Here is a 20,173-nt window from a genome sequence, read left to right as displayed (position 1 = left end):
GCATTCGTTCCATGTCTTCACGCCAACCTGGCACGCTGTTCGGGCTTATGCTGCCGTGGTGTCCCGGGAATGAGCAAGTGCACGTGGGTGCGAGGTGCCTGAGAAACTGCCTTCCACCCAGGAAAATAGCGTTTGACCTTGGTGATGTCAGGATGCCTTTCAACTGTCCTTGAGCCTTATCTCCAGCTAAAGTTCAGCTCTCTGTTTTACTTTTGAAAAGAGTGCCTATACAGCTGAGAGTTTTGTAAGATCTTTAAAACAACGTATTAAAGATGATGGATGAGGGTTATTAAAGAGGTGAATTAAATGACAGCAGGAAGTTACAGACCTATTTTTATCTGATACTCATTCCTATTCACTCTATAAATATTAATATATTCTGCTGTCCACAGCATGAAGATGACCACAGTCAGTTTTTTCTGAACCAACTTTTAGAATTTATGCATATTTGGAAAATATCCAGGTAAGACATTTTATTTCTGTTCCAAGACAACTTTCTGACTGAGTTCTCAAGTGTCAAATCACAATATTTTTTCATTGATTGTAAAAACCGTCCTTTCACTCGTACCATGAAAGCTATTGTACTTTCAATAGATACCTCTTTTTGGAAAATTCTGTTAATAATTATCTCTTCCTCACAGCTATTCACATACATTGAAGAGCTGCTAACACCTTTCAGAACAATCTAACATTCATTTTAAATATCTTTGCTACCAGTTATTACATTTTCAATGATTTTTCTCCTATTCATTTTGTGAATTTGAGTTTGCACGTGTCACTAAGCTCTCTGTATAACTACATTTCCATACTTTGAAAGTCACCATCTCCTGCTTTAAATTCCTTTCTGGAAATCTCTGAAAATACCTAGTATATTTAAACAGAGGAGTGTGGATTTAAACTGGAAAACTCAAGTGACAGCAAATGAACACATCCATATTGATTCTGATATCTAAATGTATGCATGCATTATTTGAAAGAATAGACTAAGAAGCTAACTTGGGAGAAGATACCAGTGACACATTATTGGCTTATCTGGAATAAACACTGTTCTGAGTTAAATGAGCAAATACTGGGGTATGGGAGGTATATGTCACAAATCTCTAAAGAAAAGCATGATGTAAAAAATACAATGTAAAATTATTGTAGGTAACTATTAATAGTAACTGTCACTTCATATGTATTTTGCATATATTATCTAATTTAATTCTCCCTATAGCCCTATGATAGTATATATTATCTTATTTCAGAATCAAGAAAACTGAATTTTGGCACTTTAAAGTTATTTAAGTGGCCTAAGACCACTTATTTTGTTAGTGGCAAGACTGAAATCAGTTCTGAAATTTGCAAAGGTTGCATATTCTTTTATTAAACTATTGTGTCTTTCCATGTGTGCTTCCCTTTTTTCTACCAAAATAGTCTGCCTCATACCATATAATCACAGAATGGGTAGGATTAGCAAAGACGTTTGACATAACCTAATCCAAATCTTCATTTTATAGCTAATTGCTGGATTGGGTATAGGTTTGCTTCAAAATGGCACACTGACAAAGGCTGTAGTTCCCCTGTTTCAAAATAAATTCATTAAAAAAAAACAGCTGTAGAGGGGAAAGAGACATCAAAGCTGACAAATTCTTTAAAAGGTAGGAAATCCCTGGGAGACAAAGAATTGTTTTGAACTGGTTTGGTGGAGTGTTCTGACTTATAGCTGCCCATTACCTTGGGCACAGAGAGATTCGTGGAGTCTGTACGAACATGGTTAAAGCAAGGGAGTTTTTGTTCTCATTCTGTCTTACCCTGCCATTGTCTACCTCTTCACAGAAGTCTGGTGGCCTTGGCCACCATGCAGTACAGGTATCTATAGTGCAAGTAGGGCAAAGCAAAAGCTCTGTTGTAATGAGAAGTAGAGGAAACCTGGCAGGGACAGACTAACTTCAGAACCTAACCCCTCTGTCCCTTCTCTACCATCCCAGAGCCACGGACTACAATCTAGAGGGACCCCAACTCCCAATACTGCTTGTCCTCTGTAAAGGAAAGTAAAACACAGAGAAATACATAATTTTCCCTGCCATCAAAAAGATTTAATGCCACAACCATGACTAAAATCAAGTGCCTAACTCTCCATCCATGCTTATGCCGCTTATTCTCTACTCAACCTTAACATTCCTAAATGTTATCTAGCACAGGTGCATTTTGAGCTTCATAAAAGCCATTGGATGCTCTGTTTTCTTTTTTTTTTTTAAGTTTTACTGAGATGTAATAGACATAAAACATTGTATAAATGTAATGTGTACAATTGATTATTTGATAGATATGTATCTCAAAATGTTAATCACAATATTAATTAACATATCCTTCACTCACATAATTACCATTTTCTTATTGTTATAGCAAGAACATTAAAGCTCTATTCTCACAGAAACTCAGGTGTACAATACAGTATTGTTAACTATAGTCACAGTGCTGTACCTTCAATCCTGAACCTTATTTATCTTATAACCAAAAGCATGTGCCCTTTGACCAGCACCTCCCCACTTCACCTGCCCGTGCTCTTCAACCCTGGACAGTTACCCTTCTGTGTTCTGTTTCCGTTATTTCTGTTTGTAGATTCAACATATAATTGAGATCATATGGTATTCGTCTCTCTCTGTCTAACTTTTTTCTCTTAGTATAATGCCCTCAAGGTTCATCAAAGTGGTCACATATAAGAGGGTTTCTTTTATTGCTGACTAATATTTCACTGTTTGTGTACATAACATTTTCTTTATCCATTTGTATATTGATGGATGCATTTGTTATTTTTTGTATTTGTGATATCTCATTCTGATTTTGATTTACATTTCCTTGATATTAGTGATGTTCTTTACACATCCTTAAGAGAAAAGCCTATTTGAGTCCTCTGCCCCTTTTTAATTGATTTTTTCTTTTGTTATTGAGTTGTATGACTTTCTTATATATTTTACTTCCTAATCAGCTTATGTTTTGTGGGTTTTTTTCTCTCAAACCCCAGACTGCCTTTTTATTTTGTTCACTGTTTCCTCAGTTGTGCAGAAGCTTTGTAGTTTGATGTAGGTCCACTAGTTGATTTTGCTTTCTGATATCGCCTGTGCTATGGCTGTGATACCTGAAATCTCATTGCAAAAACTGATGTCAAGAGGCTTTTCCCTTATGCTTTCTTCTAGGACCTTTACCATTTCAGGTCTTATGTACAAGTCCTTAATCCATTTTCAGTTAATTTTTTAAGTGGTTTAAGATATGGGTCCAATTTCATTCTTTTGCAGAAGCCTATCCAATCATCCCAGTACAACTCATTCAAGAGACTACCATCTCCCCTCTGCATATTCTCGACTCCTTTGTCAAGTGTGACTTGAACATGTGTCTATAGGTTTACTTCTGGACTCTTAATTCTGTTCCATGGGCCTGTGTGTTTGTTTTTTAAACTTTAATAAATTTATTGGGGTAAAATTAGTTAATAAAATTTTATACGTATGTGCTCACCATGCAGACTCCATCATGTTTTCCAACCCAATTTTAAGGAAAGTTTTCTTTTTCTTTCCAGACAGTGCCTTTCAACAGTAATCAAAAAATATGACTCCCACCTGAAATGCCTGTTGAAAACCCAGGTATTAATTGACATTTGTTACTTCATTTATTAATTCAGTAAGCATGTATTAAGCATCAACTCTTTTCTAAAACTTTGCAAGTTTCTTAATATATGAAGATGAATACAGCAGTGTCTATACTTAAGTGGCTTTCATTTTTCTATGACAAAACAGACAAGTAAGTACATGTGTGTGATGACATGTCATAGGCCCTGTGAAAGACCTATGTGTATACAGGACACACACAAGGAGTTTGTCGATTTTACTTATTTGATCTGGATGTTGAAAAATAAGTATGCCAGTCATAGAAAGGGCATAGTGAAGGAAGGTAAGAAGTAGGGATAGCTTTCAGCAGAGAAAAACATGAATGAAAGAGCCTGGTATGATTAAGAAACTATGTAATTTACTGCAAACCAAAGGGTCACCAGTTTGATTCCCAGTCAAGGCACATGTCTGAGTTGTGGTCCAGGTCCCCATTGGGGGCCACGTGAGAGGCAACCAGACATTGATGCTTCTCTCTCCCTCTTTCTCCCTCCCTTCCCCACTCTAAAAATAAATAAATAAAATCTTAAAAAAAAAAGAAACTATGAAATTTACAATGGCTGCAAATAGAGTTCAAGGTGAGAGCCTAGAAAGAGACCAGATGAAAGAGGCAAATGGGGACCAAGTAATTCAGGATCCTCAGGACATATTATTGGCAATTGAATGATTTTCAAATTTATCAGGTGACGACATGGAGCCAACATGCAATGTTGTAGAGTGGCAGATGAGTAATTAGAGAAGCATTCATTAGCCCAAAGAGAGGCATTTGTTAGCACAAAGAGAAGCTGAGGGCATTGTCAAAAGTTCTAATATAGGGATGGACAGGAGAGAACAGATCCATGACAGGTTAAGATGTATAATTTACAAGATTTGGTAAAGTACTATGAGTACCAAAAGAACAGGTTGCCTAAGTTTTCTCCAGGTTCCTGGCTGTTGACTGACTGCTTGAAAACATCAATCCACTAAAACAGTGAAGAGAGAAGTTAGCTTGGTAGGGGGAAATGATGGATTCAGTCCAAGACTATCGAGATTTGGTCATCAACTGGGCATCTAAATTGTAATCACTGTTATATAGATCATTTCTTATAAGTTGTTCTTGCAAGAAAGGGTTCATCTTCCACAGAGAAAACATCAGATGATTAAAGAATTTGCATAGCAGAATGTTTTAAAATAAGTGAGGATTACTTTTTTCCCATCAAATAACTTGACTCCAGATATGCATATAAAGTGACATACATCTTAAGTAACTATTTCTAACACTAATGAAAAGTAAAGGATGCTGAAAATAAATTACATTTCTTGATATAGATCCCAAATTCATGTGTGAATTCCATGTGAATATTTAAGGACACAGGGGTGACAAACACATGACTTATATTCCTTCCTCAAGTGTGATCCTCTCACTCTAATTTCATTTTCCTTCCTTGAGCCTGGCCTGAATCTGGAAATTTTAAATGTGGAATGTAAAAATAATTCAAAATTAGATTATTTTAAGTCTCATGAAAGTGTCACAATTACTTCTTCTTTCAGCTTGATTCTTCATGTTCATGATAGTCATTCTTTCTAGTGTAGAATTTCAAACTTGCCAGGGACCAGGACTGTTTAAGGCTTTATTCCCAGATCATTTATGTATCTTGAATACACATAGACATACTTTTGAGGTTATGGTAAAGTACTCATAGATGAATTTTAATGATCTAAGTGCCAGATGTCTCATTACTATTCATGGATCATAGATGTTTTTTACACACACACGCACACACAAAGTGTTGAAAATCTGTTAACAGTTCTTATTTTCCAAAAATAGAAGTTTGAACATATTACTCATACATGAAGAATCCAATATTTCCACTTTGAAAGAAACCATTGATTATTATAAATTTTTAAAACATGACATAAAAGTTGGCAAAACATCAAAGAAATAGTGTCCTTGAATATCACTGGCAAATAATTATCATCATCCACATCTGAATTATTTTATAAATAGGCCACAGTGCCTATTATTTTCCAGATGAAATCCATGAAAACAATAAGCCTTTTAAATGAGATTCTGCCTGTGAAGCATAATCAATAGAAAATATCTGAGAAGTGAGGAGAGACTGTGACATTATCAATTCACAATTTTGCACTTTCTGTTTATTTGACAAGTGCATTAAGTGGCATTTCATCAATGCCAAAAAAGTATCAAGTTGAATATTACATTTTTATGTTTCCGAAACTTGGATCATTATACATGATTTGAAAAAATAACAAATATGCAGGCTCCATAAATATGGCATAAATATTACTGAACATCAATGTAGGTAATTTAAGTTTTCAAATATTACCTTTCTTCAGCAATGGTTATTTAACACATTTTAAACTTTACTTAATTTCATATTAGGTATCTTGAAAGATTTTTTCCTAACATAATGCTTAAGGCAAATCACTAAACTATTTACTCATTAGAATGAAGAGAAATGGAAGTCAGAACCATGCGCTGAAGTTGTTGATGTTTTAGGTGAAGAAGCAGCATATTCACATAAATATCATACATAGAGTGGGATTTATACAGAGCAAAGCAGTGTAAAGCCAGGTTTTAAGCTAGATGAAAGGAGGAATCTCTGATGCAAAGTTTGTATATTTCTAGTAGCCTCTATTATATAATCTTCAAAATTTTTATTCAAATGTCAAGTAGGATTTTTAGAGAAAGTTAGCAATTCCTGTCACTGATGATGAACTTAACACTAGACTCCAGTAACTGGTGAGCTAGTTATAAACTAGAGGGATCTGGATCCAGGAAAATCTATTCATGTTTCATAATGTGGTTTAGCTTTGTGAAACCTCTACCTTGTCTGGAAAGAGCTGAAAACTTCCAAACTCTTTATGATCTAGCCATTGACTCATAGACTGTATCGACTGGATAACCAGAAGAATGTACGATCTTTATTATTCAAGTTCAAGTGATTCAGTGAGGAAGGCAAAATATTACTTAACTGACACTTCTCCCTTCCCCAAACCCAAATCCAGCTGTATTCAGACTCTAGACAGAGACTGAAAATTCCATATATAAGTAGGAAGAAAGGGGGCACAGAGGAATCTTATGTATTTATTTTTTCAGAATTGAAGCTCTTCCAGTAACAATCAGATCTGTTGGACATTCAAAAGTTCCAGTTTGAAACAGAACTTAAACAGAGCGACAGAAAGGACGGAACTAACTTAGGAGCAGAGATTCCAAAGAAGCATAGATGTACATGCCAATCCTCTGCTAACAATGGAAGTTTTTACTTAACCTTTCTAGAGTTCACAAAATTCATCAGTAAAGTTAACATAATAAAATATAGTCATATTTTTAATTACTGAAACATTGCTTAATATTATAAAGTATCTGGAAGATTTAAAATGTTCAAGGAAAGATAATCACAAGTGTTGCTTCACTGCTATCCGAGTTACTATTTTTCACACTTTGTAGAGGACCGTTCAGGATCCAGGAGTAAAATGTCACAAAACTGATTTTCATTTGCAATAGAATATAAGAAAATGTGAAAAAGGAGCAAAAAAACAGTAAAAATAACAAAAAATAAATCAGTAACGAGGGCCAGTTGAAAGGTCACAAAAGAAGAAGAAGCCAAGGAGAAGAAGAGACCTTTAAAGTTGGGTCACGAGAAAAATAAAACACAATTGCAGAATTGGAGCCCACCTTAGCAGAAATAAAGGGCAGGCTGAAACCACTCAAAGTCAAACCTATTATGTTTTGAACACTCCCAGACGTGAAGAAAGAGAAAAATGAAAAAATAAAAGTAAATCTTCAATAAGGAAGGTAATCTTTAGCCAACATAATTTGTATTCCTAGTGAGAAAGAAAGTGTTGAAAGGTTCTGTCAAAGGAATAACATGATCTGGCATTTGTGCAGTGAGTTATATAACACACAGAGAACACATAACAATATACACAAATTAAATAAGAATAAAAGTGCAGGCATCCACATTAAACATTAAGATGAGGAGCAAAATATTGCCAGCATCATAGGATCTGACTGTGTGCCACTTTCTCTCTCTTTTCCTCTATATAAGAGGTGTCCTTTGGTTAAAGGTATTTTGTTGCTTTTCTTGACCATTTCACTACTGAAGTGTGCATCCATTAGCAATATTAAGGATTAGGTTTCCTTTTTTTTTTTTAAGATTTTATTTATTTATTTTTAGGGAGGGAAGGGAGGGAGGGAGAGAGAGAGAGAGAGAGAGAGAGAGAGAGAGAGAAACATCAATGTGCGGTTGCTGGGGGTTATGGCCTGCAACCCAGGAATGTACCCTGGCTGGGAATCAAACCTGGGACACTTTGGTTCCCAGCCCGTGCTCAATCCACTGAGCTACACCAGCCAGGAGGTTTCCTTTTAATACATGTCTAAATGGAATCAAACTGCATGTACTTTCTGAGCTGTATACCTTTTCACACAGTATTGTTTTGGAGATTTATCTACTTTGCCCCATGTGGTTTTGATTTCCTTATTTTCATTGCTATATAGTACTCAATTAGATGAGTGAACCTTGTTTATTTATATATTCTATTGTTTGTGTACATTTAAACTAATAATCAAGGATTCTTCTATGGTATATGTCTAGGATCATAAACTTACAAGGTAATACAAAATGCCTTGTAATACCAAAGGTGTTACTTTTCCAATAAGGTCTCAGACATTTTACAACACTGTGAGCATCCTCATTGCTCCTCTTCTCACTAACATGTGATATAGTCTGACTTCCAAATTTTACCCTCGTGAAGTAAATGTAATGATACCTTATTTCACTTTTAAATTTTCACTTCACTGACTACTAATAAATTCATGATTCTTCACTCTTTTCAAAGGTAACATCGAACTATCATTTTTGTAATTTACATGTTCCAACATTTTGTCTCTAGACCTACATTTCATTATCTTTTTCAAATAGATTTTTGGAGTTATTTATACAATTATTCGTTTTGGCTTATGTGTATTGTAAGTTATCTCTGCTAGCTTGTCCTTTTATTTTCATTATGATATCTTATTACATTAACCTTCTCAAAGTTTAATTTATATAATATATACTCAGTTAACAATAGAGTTTGACTAGTTTTGAAAATGCATATGCCAATGCAACCACCACAGAAATCAAGATATAAAATTATGTGCATTATACCAAAGAGTGCCCAAGCCCTCTTGGTAGTAAATCCCTCCCATCTTAGGCATTATGCAACCATGCATACAAATTTCTTTTGCCTTGATCTCCAGTAGAATTTTATTATAAGTGATAAAACAAAATCCTTGCCACATTGTTAATCTTAGAGATAAAGTTGTAGTTTTACACAATTTACTATGAAGTTATTGTGAGGTTATGTAGATATGGTATGAAGCTCAATGCCCTTTACTAGGTCAGGAAAGTTTCCTTCTATTTCTAGTTTGCTAAGAGTTTATGTCATGAATGGGTGATAAATTTTGTCAAATGCTTTTTCTATAGCTGTAGAGATGAGCATATGGTTTTTCTCATTTATTCCTTTCATATTTTAAAAATATCTTTGCACTGTTGAAATAAATCACACTTTGTGAGGATTTAGAACCTTTCCATGAATTTCTGGTTTTAATTAGCTAATATTTTGTTAAGGATATTTGCATCTATATTTATGAGGGCCATAAGTCTATATTTTTATTTTCCTATAATGTTGTGGTTTCATTTTGACATTGGAGTAATGCTGGCCTTAGAAAATAAGTTAAGAAGTATTTCCACTCTCTGTAGCTTAAAAGAATTTCATTAGATGTGGTTTTATTTCTTCCTTAAATGTTTGATAAAATTCATCAGTGAAGTAATCTGGAGTTTTCCTTGTAGAAAGGATTTTAATTAGAAATTTAACTTCTTTATTTTTAATTGAATTTATTAGGGTGACAATGGTTTATAAAACAACACAGTTTTCAAGTGTACAATTCAACAGAACATCATCTGCACACTGCATCGTGCACCCATCACCCAAAGCAAAGTCTGTTTCCATCCCCATTTATCCCCTCTTTGCCCACCTCCACCTAGCCCCATCCCCATTTTCCTCTTGCTGTCACCCTGTTGTTGTCTGTGTCTATGTGTGTGTTGTGTGTGTGTGTGTTTTGTTTAATTCCTTCTTCTTTCATCCAGCACCCCCCATCTCTCTTTCCCTCTGAGAGCTGTCAGTTTGTGCCATGTTTCCATGCCTCTGTTTCTATTTTGTTCACTAGTTTATTTAGTTCATTACTTTCCACATATAAGTGAGACTATATGGTATTTGCCTCTCTCTGGACAGTTTACTTCATTTAACATAATAATTTGTAGGGTAACATTGTTTGCTTTCAGCAGTACCTGTTTGCCTATGCCTAGGTCCTTCTCAATATTTTTTGTCTCTCCCCCACATACTTTTCTCTTGTTTATTAGTAAAAATAGAATCAAAATTTTTGTAGTTGGTTAAAGGGAGTTTTATGTTGTAACGATCAACCACAGCCCTAGGTAGACTGTGTTCTCAAATCTCAAGATTGGAACTTTATGAGAATTCCTGACCCTCTGCATGTGCCTTTTATTTCTAGTCTTGTACAGGAGAGCTCTCTGCACCTCCTCCCAGTGGTATTGTTACTGAACAAAAATGTGGCTATGGCTGCCTGCTGCCACTAGAGGCAAACTCCTGAGGCAGAGGCTGAGAAAGGAAAGAGGTTCTTATTCAGGTGCTGAATGACCTGGGGTAATGGGGAACTCTCCTCAAAGCTGATCTCCCCCCAAAACCCAAGTAAAACCTAGCTATTCTTAGCAATATCAAAACAAAAGGCAGTGCCCAGAGGTCACACTCCATTTTAAAGTATCATCCTTTGGAACCTGTGACAGTTGCTAAGTGGTCATCCAGGTAGCTTAGCTTATTCCCAGCTGCTGTACCTCTCCAGGCTCCTTCCTGAAGACTGTGTGTGAAGCCTGCATAGCAATGGTCCTGTGGCTGCTAGAGCCACAAGGTTGCATGCTCCTGGACATGGTAGCACATGAACACACCAGCCAATATTTCACCAAGTTGGTGAAAGAAAGAAAGACTCTCTCCTAGAGGCCATGGGCCATGTGACCGCTAAGGCCGCATGACCCATGGAGAGGGCAGGCCAGTGTCTTTTCCAAGTGCAAGTTCCAATCAGTGAACAAAGAGCAAGAGTGTTTCTTTGTTCTCCTGGGATTATATTTGTTTTGGGTGTGGGGAGGGCCAGGTACTTTCTTAGAATGACCAATTAACCTCTTAAACTTTGGTATGTTTTGAGGGGTCCACCTCCCAACCAATCCCTTCTTTCCCCAGGCTAAGCTGGCAGCCTCTTTGGTCTAGCACCTCCTCCTGCCACCACTCTGACCTCTATGGCCCATGTGCCTGCCTTCCCCTGGTCCCATCCCCAATCTGGTATCAGGAGGGAATAGGAGAGCTTTTTCCTCTGTCCAATTACCTTGTTAGTCTTGCATGTGCTCTGTAAGAATCACCATCTGGCACCATCTTGTCTGGAGCAGGGAGACTCCACCAGTGCTCCATCAAGTCTGCCTCTCATGCCCTAGTCCCCACATGCAGTGAATTGCCCATACTTGGGGCCCACGGACGGAGAGTGACCAAACCAAAAGTATATGTTAAGGGATCCTGGAAACCTCCACACAGCCTCTCCGGCAGCACCAAGTGCGGTCTCAGGAAGTTGGGCAGGGCATCTGCAGTCCAGATCAGGACCTCTGCACCAGGTGTGGAGTGTCCATAAGGCACATGCTCAGTTATCCAGACAACGTGGCCTTAGATCCCTTGGGACCTGGCGCTGCATGTGAAACTTGATGTCCTTGCCGTGGCCCTGGGCGGTTCTGAAGGCATTACTCGAACTTCCAATCTTTGTCCCCAAAACGTGGCTGGGTACACATTATGCTCCCAGGTTCTATTCTCATGGCCTAGCTCTATCTCCCACACTGACCCCTCCTGTTCCCCGCCTGCAGCCTGCTCCCAGCAGTCCAGACAGGCTGTCTATCGGTATCAGTACCTGACCTGTGACTGGGATCCATGTAGGATCAGGACTCAGGATAAGGTCTCCTGCCCTGCTAGAAGCAGAAGGTTTCCCTCATCAGCCAAGAATCTTCAGCTATAACTACCTCTCCCCTAGAGGTAAACTGCTTTTCTTTCTCTTCCCATCTCCCCACAAAAGCAAAAAGGTTTGCCTGGAATCAGAATGACAGAAGGTATTCTAACTCTCCTAGGGTCATCATTTTCCTAGTACCATCAGCAAATTAAGACTTTACTTCTTATAAGAGGAGACTTCACAGAAGTAAGCAGGGCTCTGTGCCTGTCCCATAGACACAAATACATACTGAATACCTGCACCACTGCACCAGCCTTCATTTTCCTGCATTGCCTTTAATATTTCCCTTGAACAACTGGTAGGTGTCCATGGAAAAGATCTTCAAGTGGAATGTAAATTTCTTGAATTCCCAAATATTCCAAATTGACATACTAGTGCATTCCTAGCTTTTAAGTATCTGTTAAAATTTTAGCTGATTTATTCTCACCCTCTTATGTAGTGGCCACCTCTTTCTCCCATGCTCTGCCAAAGGTCAAGGACTGTCTGCCCCATCTCTCCTGGAAGTAGCCTAATTATTCTTTGGAATTCAGTCTACTTGGTTACCTTGTGACCTCAAACTATACTAGAGTCAGAAAAAAATAATGATTTTGCATATTTTCTTTTTTTTTTTCATTGTTACTGTGGGGACAAAGTTGAATATTTTAAGCTGAAATGGAACTCCAAAGACTATTTTTATTATTTAAGGAACCAGCAATTTATAATAGCACTAACGGTTAAACCTGGAAAAAAAATTATAAATTCTCAATTTTATCCAAACTCATGAATTGAATTTGATAATTTTCAGGATGTAAATATAAATAGAAATTCATTAAGGTTTATATAATACCTGAAAATTTTTAAGCTATCACATGGCTGTCTAAACACTGTATTTTGGTCTCTACCACAGCAAAATGAAAGTAGGAGGAACCTTATACTATCTTGTTTTGTTCTCCAGAAAGATGCAGAGGAGAAACATTTGCCACCAAATTTCTCCAATGTTCCAAATATTTTTAAGGTAAGTTTAATATCTAAAATATTAGAATGCTACTCCTTCAGAGTCTATGATATATCAAATATTTCCTAAGATAAGCTAGGAACGTCACACAAAATAACATCACAGCATGATTATCAATTTTCAATAACTCAAAGATTCACAATAGTCTGGCACAATTTTTAGCATGAATACTTCATGTGGGTTGTATAAATTAATACAGCTACGAATAACACAATTCCTTAGGTAATCATTTTCCTTACTCAAAGCCCCTGATTAGAGAAAAGCTTCCTCAAAAGTTCTCTTGGTCAGTAAGCATGGTGTTTCTTCTTATATCTTGTCCAGATGACAATCTATCCAATGTCAGGAATTTATTTCAAGACCACAGCCCCAGCTCTGACCCTTCCCCTACCTATGCCAACTAGTCTGGGTCTAACACTTCACTGTGAGCAGTAAAGCCAGTCTCAAAACCTGAGGGCCTAAAACCAATCTGATTATTTCCCTCAGGCCTGGCCATTGCAACACCAATGTTGAAGCTACTACTCTGGCCTAATTTTCCTTTTTAAATTTCTGTCACCCTGATATTTATCTTATCTGTGTTTTAGGCTAAGCTACACATTTATGTTTTTTTATCGTTCATTTAGTGTTCATATGACTGTGTACTCTGCATGCCCGTGTTTCTCAGTACAGCTGTTGCTAGAGGTGGAATCTTTGTGGCGTTTCCAACTGTTGGAAGGCTGTGTCTACTTGGTTGTCCCCTTGGAAGCTCAGGCTTTGTGTGTTAAAACTATATGCATAATAATTCCACCCAAAATTTTACTATTTTGCTTGTGTTTTCCACCATAATTAATGGCAACCCATAATCTTGGTTTCCCAAGTATGAACTTTTGCTATCGTTTAAATCCAACCTTTCTGTTGGTCCTCACATCCAATTCATCACAAAGTTAATTCTACTATTGCAATATTTCACTTAACATATTCTAGCAATCTTAGTGATATATGAATATAATGAATACAAGATTTATGTCTCAGAGTTTCTGAGGATTAAATGAGATAAATAGATCAGAAAAGCACTGCAAGATGAGTAAGAGAGAAGTAAATTAGCTGCCAAGTGCCACAAGTCAACCCAGCATTAGCATTTCAACTAGTAACATTTTATGGATTTCCACAAATACACATGTGCCACATATACATTAGAAGATATGAATGAAAACTAAATCTAGTAACTAATATGTACCATTCCCATAGTTTTATGAGTTTTTAATTTTTACTTATTAGTTATCTGCATATGTACAGTGTTTTATTTCTCATAAACTGAAAGATGTGTGTGAAAGAAAAATTAATTAAACAAAAATTAATTAGCTAAAATTGAATCCATATTTTTTGTCAGGCACTTTTTAATATTTGGCCTTCTTTAATCATACAACAACCCTATAATTATTACTATTCTAATTTTACAGAGGAAGAAACTCGAGCCCTTGGAAGTTAATAATTCGATAATGGTCACAGGTAGAAATGAGGCAGGACCATGATTTTAACACACATAGCTTGATAGCAAGACGGACATAAAGTCTACTGTACTATTCTGAGTACATTGACAGTATGCTAATAATTGAATTGTTCTCCTTTGTGAAAAGTCAATTTGTCAAGTTCAGTCTTCAAGGTGGTACCCTGAACTAAACTTCTGTTCAGATTATGTACGTGGAAAATGTGGTGGAACTCTTAACTTTCTAGTTATAATGAAGTAAATCTCCTGGCAGCCATGTCACCATGTTGATTCATCGTGAGGTGAAACATCACTAAAATGGCTAACTTATTTTCATGTGAATTACCTATAAAATTGTCTTCCCTGCATTGTAATTGAGTGGTTGTATTTTTCTAGTCTGTGAAAGACAAAATGTATCCCAATTATATTGTATCTTCTTACTGTTAGCTCATTAATTGAGTGTGTTACCCTCTTTGGAATTCTGATTGTTTTTCACAGTATTAATTAGCTTTTCTTCCTAGGTTTTTGTCATCCATTTTCAGTGTTTATAAAATCATATAAAAGATACTGGCAACATATTAAAAATTGTTTTTCCACAAATGAAACAAAATGGTATTTCCTTAATATAATACTCATTTTGTGTTTATGTATTGACAATGTTTTGTTAAGAAAGTGATCTAGAATAAGTAGAATTAAAATCTTTGGGGGATTGTATATCCATGTCTCTGTGTGGAAATAAAAGGAAAAATATTTTCCCACCTGCTTTGAAATAAACTGTTTTAATCTTCCATTGGAACAACTGTGATGCTGGTGACAGAGCTAACATGTTTTGAAAAGCTATCATCACTAATGATATAGACAGTGTACATAAGAATATCATAGAGTGAAAGGTGAGTAGCACAAAATTAAAGAAGAAAAATATTTCTCAACATAGTTACTCATGATATATGAAAAAGAATAACATCAAAATAGAGCAGATTTTTTTAATGAAAGCTAATTTAAACCAGACATTCTTTCTCCCTTCCTCCATCTTTCTCTCTCCCTCCCTTCTTCTCTCTCCCTCCCTCCTACTCCCTCCCACCCTTCCTTTTTCCTCCCCCACTTCTTCTCCCCCATTTTATTTCGGGTAATATTAAATTAGAGTTGGAGCTGATATATAGAAATTTAATAGTCCTACTTTTGAGCATTCACTCAACGCAAATTGTAGCTCAAGCCACCAGATAAAGAGTCTTGAAAATCCTTGTATATAGGAACAAACAACCGCATTTTATTACATTTCTGCTTCATGGAAAAAGAATTAGTGTAAAGATAGATTCGTGTCCTCTCAATTTTAATAAACTATAAGACATGGCTCTTTCAATCTACAGCAAAATGTGGAAAATATAATTGAAGAAGTTAAAAATATATGCAGTGTTCTGGGATGTGTGGAGACAAAGCAAATTACAGATGCTGTAAGTGAACTCAAACTACTTCTACAGAGAAAACCAGAGGTAAATATGCTCACTTATTACACAGAAACTATTTTAAACCTGAGTTCAATAATTAATTAGAGAAACTGAAGGACAAGACTAACTACTACCTATGTTTTTGTGTGTGTGTGCACATATATTTCAATCATTTGGGGACAATCGAAACTTAACTCTATTATACCAAGAGATTAAATTAAAAGGCAATTTCTTACACTTTTGAAGTTTGTAACAATATAATTCCCAAGTGAGACTGAAATCAAGCCCACAATGTACCTAGATGAATACACTTACATAATAATATTCACAGGCCAGTGTGTGGTACAGACCATTACTGGCTCTTGTCTGCACAGTATACATAGGCATAAGTGTCCCTGGGTGCGTGGTCAAGCACATGTGCAGGAAAGATCAGTGTTTGTGGCATTGTTTGCTGAATTTGTAATGCATACTGCTTCTATGATCCCACATCTTGCAATGATTTCCTGGTTTATTTTCTTTCAGTTTACAAAAAATGAGATTTATGTGATATCTATTGTTAAGCTCAGAAATCTGATATAGTGCAATTATTGTCCAGGAAAAAAAAATAGGAAATCTGGTGCAATGAATTAATTCAGTTTTATCGTTAGGTTAGCAAGGGATTAAACAGAAAGATATGATGATTATAATGATTATAATAATAATAATGAGTACTTGATAGTACATTACAATAACAAAAATGGTTTCACTAATATATTATTTCATTTAAGTTTTATTTCAGTTCTTCATCACAGCAATGCTACAGAGTAGGTATTTCAATGTTCATTTCATTACTAAAATCTGATGTTTACACTGCTTGTGTTAGAGTATTAATAAGTGGTATCAGAGAGATTTGAACCCAGGCCCCTACACACATTCCGGCACATGTGAAACTTTGTAAGAGTGATTACCTGCACCCTTACTTGCATGGGAAGGAACAGAAGAGATTATGTTACATGAAATATGCCAGCCTTGAAATTTTAAAAAGATTGAATTAGAAAGTGGACAACTATATCAATACATATAAACCATTGGGCTTATTGTTTCAAATAGGTGATTATGAAAAAGTCAGTAATTTCTTAAAGTTGAACCTTCTGTTTTAATTAGAGTGTTTTTTGTGAAGAGCTAGTAATAATTAGTACAGAAATGTAAATGCTTTATTTGCATACACAAACAGTAACAGGGATGACTGAGGAGCACTGGAGTCACATCACCAAAAGATTTTCAAGGTAAACATCTATTAAAAACTAAAAGCACAAAGCAACAAATAAATCAAAATTTATATAATATAATCAATAAATCTCAAAATTCATTTCTAATATAGACATGTGTTTATTTCCTTTTATTAGTGGGGGAATACCTACTCTTACACTTTCCAATTATAGAAGAAAATTAAATAACTAGGCAGTCTCTGAGGCTGTAGTTGTGTGTAGACACTAAGATCCATGGTTTTCACAAACGATGTCAAGGTAATAAATCCGATGTGAACACATCTAATCTAATCATACTTTTCCATTCTATGTCAAAGTAAGAAAATTATACTGTAGTCTTGGAAAGCCTCTCACAAATATCTTTGGAAAATATTTTGATAAACTCAAAAACTTAAGAATTAGGTAATATTAAGAAAAACCTTCCAATAACCGAAGTTAAGTCAGGATAATAAGGGAGTGAGAATTTACTTTCAATAATTGCTTTCCCTTAGATTATCACATTAGAGATATTACAAGCACCTAAAACAGACGGTAAAATACCAAGAGCTTAGAGTTATGCCCACATGATTTGAATTCAAGATCTACTTCCAGATAAACATCCTTTAGAAAAATCCATTCATTTATCTGAGTTTTAGTTTTAATCATCTCTAAAACAGAAAAACAAACTTGCAGGGGTCTTCTATTAAAAGTAATGTTAATAATTGCTAAGGAAATAAGCATTAGAAATAATGTTAATAATTAAAGTAATGTAAAATAATACTAAAACAGCAATCCAGAAGACAGCGTCCTGAATGAGAGTCATTACTATTAGTGGAGGTAGTGGGGATGGGGATGGTGGCTGTTTTTAAGGGCCTTTCCCATGTGGCCAACGTGTGCTAGTTCACACAAGCTCTGCTTAAATCCCCATTATCTCAGCACCACTGACAACCACCAGCCTCATGACAAATGTGAGCTTTGGCCAGAGGAGTAGACCAGATGTGTGAATGCGGACACGTACCTTCCCATCTGGTAAGATCGCCTGGTGGTTCATCCATGTTTACGCCCAGCTCTCAGCGAACCAGCAGAAATAAACATCTGATCCAAAAATGAGGAAAATTGCTTTAGGATGAAGTACTTCAACTAATATCAAAGTATCACTAAATAAAAACTTTACCTTTAAAACATTCATTTCCTCAAACTTCCTAAAGGAATGCAAATGACAATTTTCTCTGAAATATCAAACTTTCAATATATCTGAAGCCAAAAGAATCCTTCAAGGAAAAATTATTTCCTAGGAAAGCTACAAATAATGATAATTCTCAAGGAAAGCTCATATTCACATTTTACATTTCTTATATGCGTAGGAGTACCAAATTGTATGTGATCATTCACGCATAGAAATGAAGAAAACAGCTGACAAATGACAGCTTTATTTCAGACATGTCAATGAGCAAAATCGATAGTTTAACATCCCCTAATAAACATTCTAATTACTGTGAACGCACTTTAAAAGTTTGCTAATTCTGCATCACTTTCATTCAGACTTTTTGTTCATCTCTTTTTCCATCCTAACATACCTAGAGCCCACCCACATAAGAATGTTGGCTGAAAGAGGAAGCACATTCTACAGTTTGTGCATTAACCAGCAGCAATTAGCAATGTCACAGTAGTTCAGACTATCCACCCACCATGAACCAAGATTAAAGAAATACTGAGGCAGAGGAGTCTTCTGCCAACAAACTTAAACTTGAGAAGCTTTCCTTTCTTGTGGCTGCATTTTTTTTTTTTTTGTCAACTTGCAAGAGACTGTTTCCTACCACACAGGCCACACAGGGAAGTAATCAGGTATTTATTAAATGTAAGTTTTGTCAAGATGACGAATTGTATCACAAATGCAGTTGTGCCTTTGTTCATGCCCACATTCAGCACTGCAAACAATTTTTCATCCTTCAGAATTATATACCAGAAGCTCACATAATATATTTTCACTAGCTGCTCATATAATAAGTAAACCATAAAGAAAAAAATATGGCCTCACATGTTGTCTGTAGGTGGATGTCATGGCGATTTTAAAATACAAGTTTTTTTAATTTTTAAATAAATTGAATTCTCACTAAGTCAGACCAACATCTTCAATAGTCAGGCTAACATGGATAGGGTAGAGCTCTTAAGAGGAGTGACCCCCCCAAACTGGAATTGTCTTCTGGAGAGTGGACCCCTTGTAGTACAGGCTTCCCCCACTAGCTGAGTGTCCTAGCAACCCATCGGTATCAGTGTGCCGGCTGGCATTGTGACAGGCTGCATTTGGCTTCCGTCACTTTTTTTACGGCTCTTTCAATGTGTTTGCCCATTTCATGATGGGTGATGTACATGCACACCTGCCCACACCACATTGAGTGTTCAGCGGTTTTTGACCAAAAAGGGCATGACCTCCATGTCCCACCCTGCCTATTCACCTGATTGCTCCCCAAGTGACTTTTTGTTTGGTTTCTCTGGATGAAAAAAAAAGTCCTTAAAGGGGAATATTTTGTCAATGTGGAAGAGGTGAAACAGAAAATGGCAGAGGCACTGAAAAATCGACCAGTTCAGAAACTGTTTTGAGCAGTGGGAAAAAATACCCTGATAGGTGTACTGCATCAAATGAAGAGTAATTTGAAGGTGACTAAAGTTTAAACAAGAGTAAATGCACATTTTATAAATAAATCCCAGGTTTTTGGGGTCCCCTTCGTATGTGTGCTTGTGAAGACTAGTGGTTGAAACTATGCTCAGATGGAATATTTTACCCAAGAGAAATGCATCTGAAAAAGTTCATGTAGATAATACTTTTCAGTGAGAAGTTGTATATAACTTTAATTATATTTTAAACATGAAGTGTTAAAGATAGAAGTGTTTCTCTCTTAAGAAATACTGTAACAAGTTTCTGGTTATAGGAAAGCAGTTATTCCCTAGTTTATTTATTTGAGAAATTGGGCTTTTCATTAATTGAATTTATTAAAAAACAAAGTTGTCAAAGCAAAATATTTAAAAAATGTAGAATCATTTAAACTATACCTTATTAAAGAATTAAATTTGCTTTTGAACTGAAACCTTACTTTTGTGAATCTGTGAGTCATCTTATATAGTTTTCATGATAATGAAGTTATAACCAGCAAATCCTAAACCACTAAAGTAATGTAGGCCTCCAACAAAAATAACACAAAACAAGTCAGTGAATATGGAAATAAACAAAACCATCATACTAATGAATACAAATTTAAATGACAACAAAAATAAATAAATTTCACATAGTATTTTTAAAATTTAG

At 35.9% G+C, this 20,173-nt stretch overlaps 1 protein-coding gene across 3 annotated transcripts in view; it reads left to right on the top strand.

Moving 5' to 3' along the window:
- PIK3C2G (phosphatidylinositol-4-phosphate 3-kinase catalytic subunit type 2 gamma) overlaps window positions 1-20,173 on the top strand; it is a 264,442-nt gene that overhangs the window by 45,844 nt on the left and 198,425 nt on the right. For 2 of the 3 annotated variants that reach the window (XM_045830120.1, XM_045830119.1), the window contains exons 7-10: window positions 393-463; window positions 3,557-3,620; window positions 12,677-12,736; window positions 15,566-15,688. In XM_045830120.1, coding sequence (XP_045686076.1) covers window positions 393-463; window positions 3,557-3,620; window positions 12,677-12,736; window positions 15,566-15,688 — 318 coding nt within the window. Of the gene's footprint in view, window positions 1-392; window positions 464-3,556; window positions 3,621-12,676; window positions 12,737-15,565; window positions 15,689-16,410; window positions 16,447-20,173 lie in introns of all 3 variants that reach the window. The other variant, XM_045830118.1, reaches the window with a different exon arrangement.

The sequence above is a fragment of the Phyllostomus hastatus genome, unplaced genomic scaffold (assembly GCF_019186645.2).
Source record: "Phyllostomus hastatus isolate PE091 unplaced genomic scaffold, TTU_PhHast_1.1 phas_scaffold_93, whole genome shotgun sequence".
Taxonomy (NCBI): domain Eukaryota; kingdom Metazoa; phylum Chordata; class Mammalia; order Chiroptera; family Phyllostomidae; genus Phyllostomus; species Phyllostomus hastatus.
The sequence above is the reverse complement of the archived record's forward strand: the minus strand, read 5'-3'. Positions and strand labels throughout refer to the sequence as shown.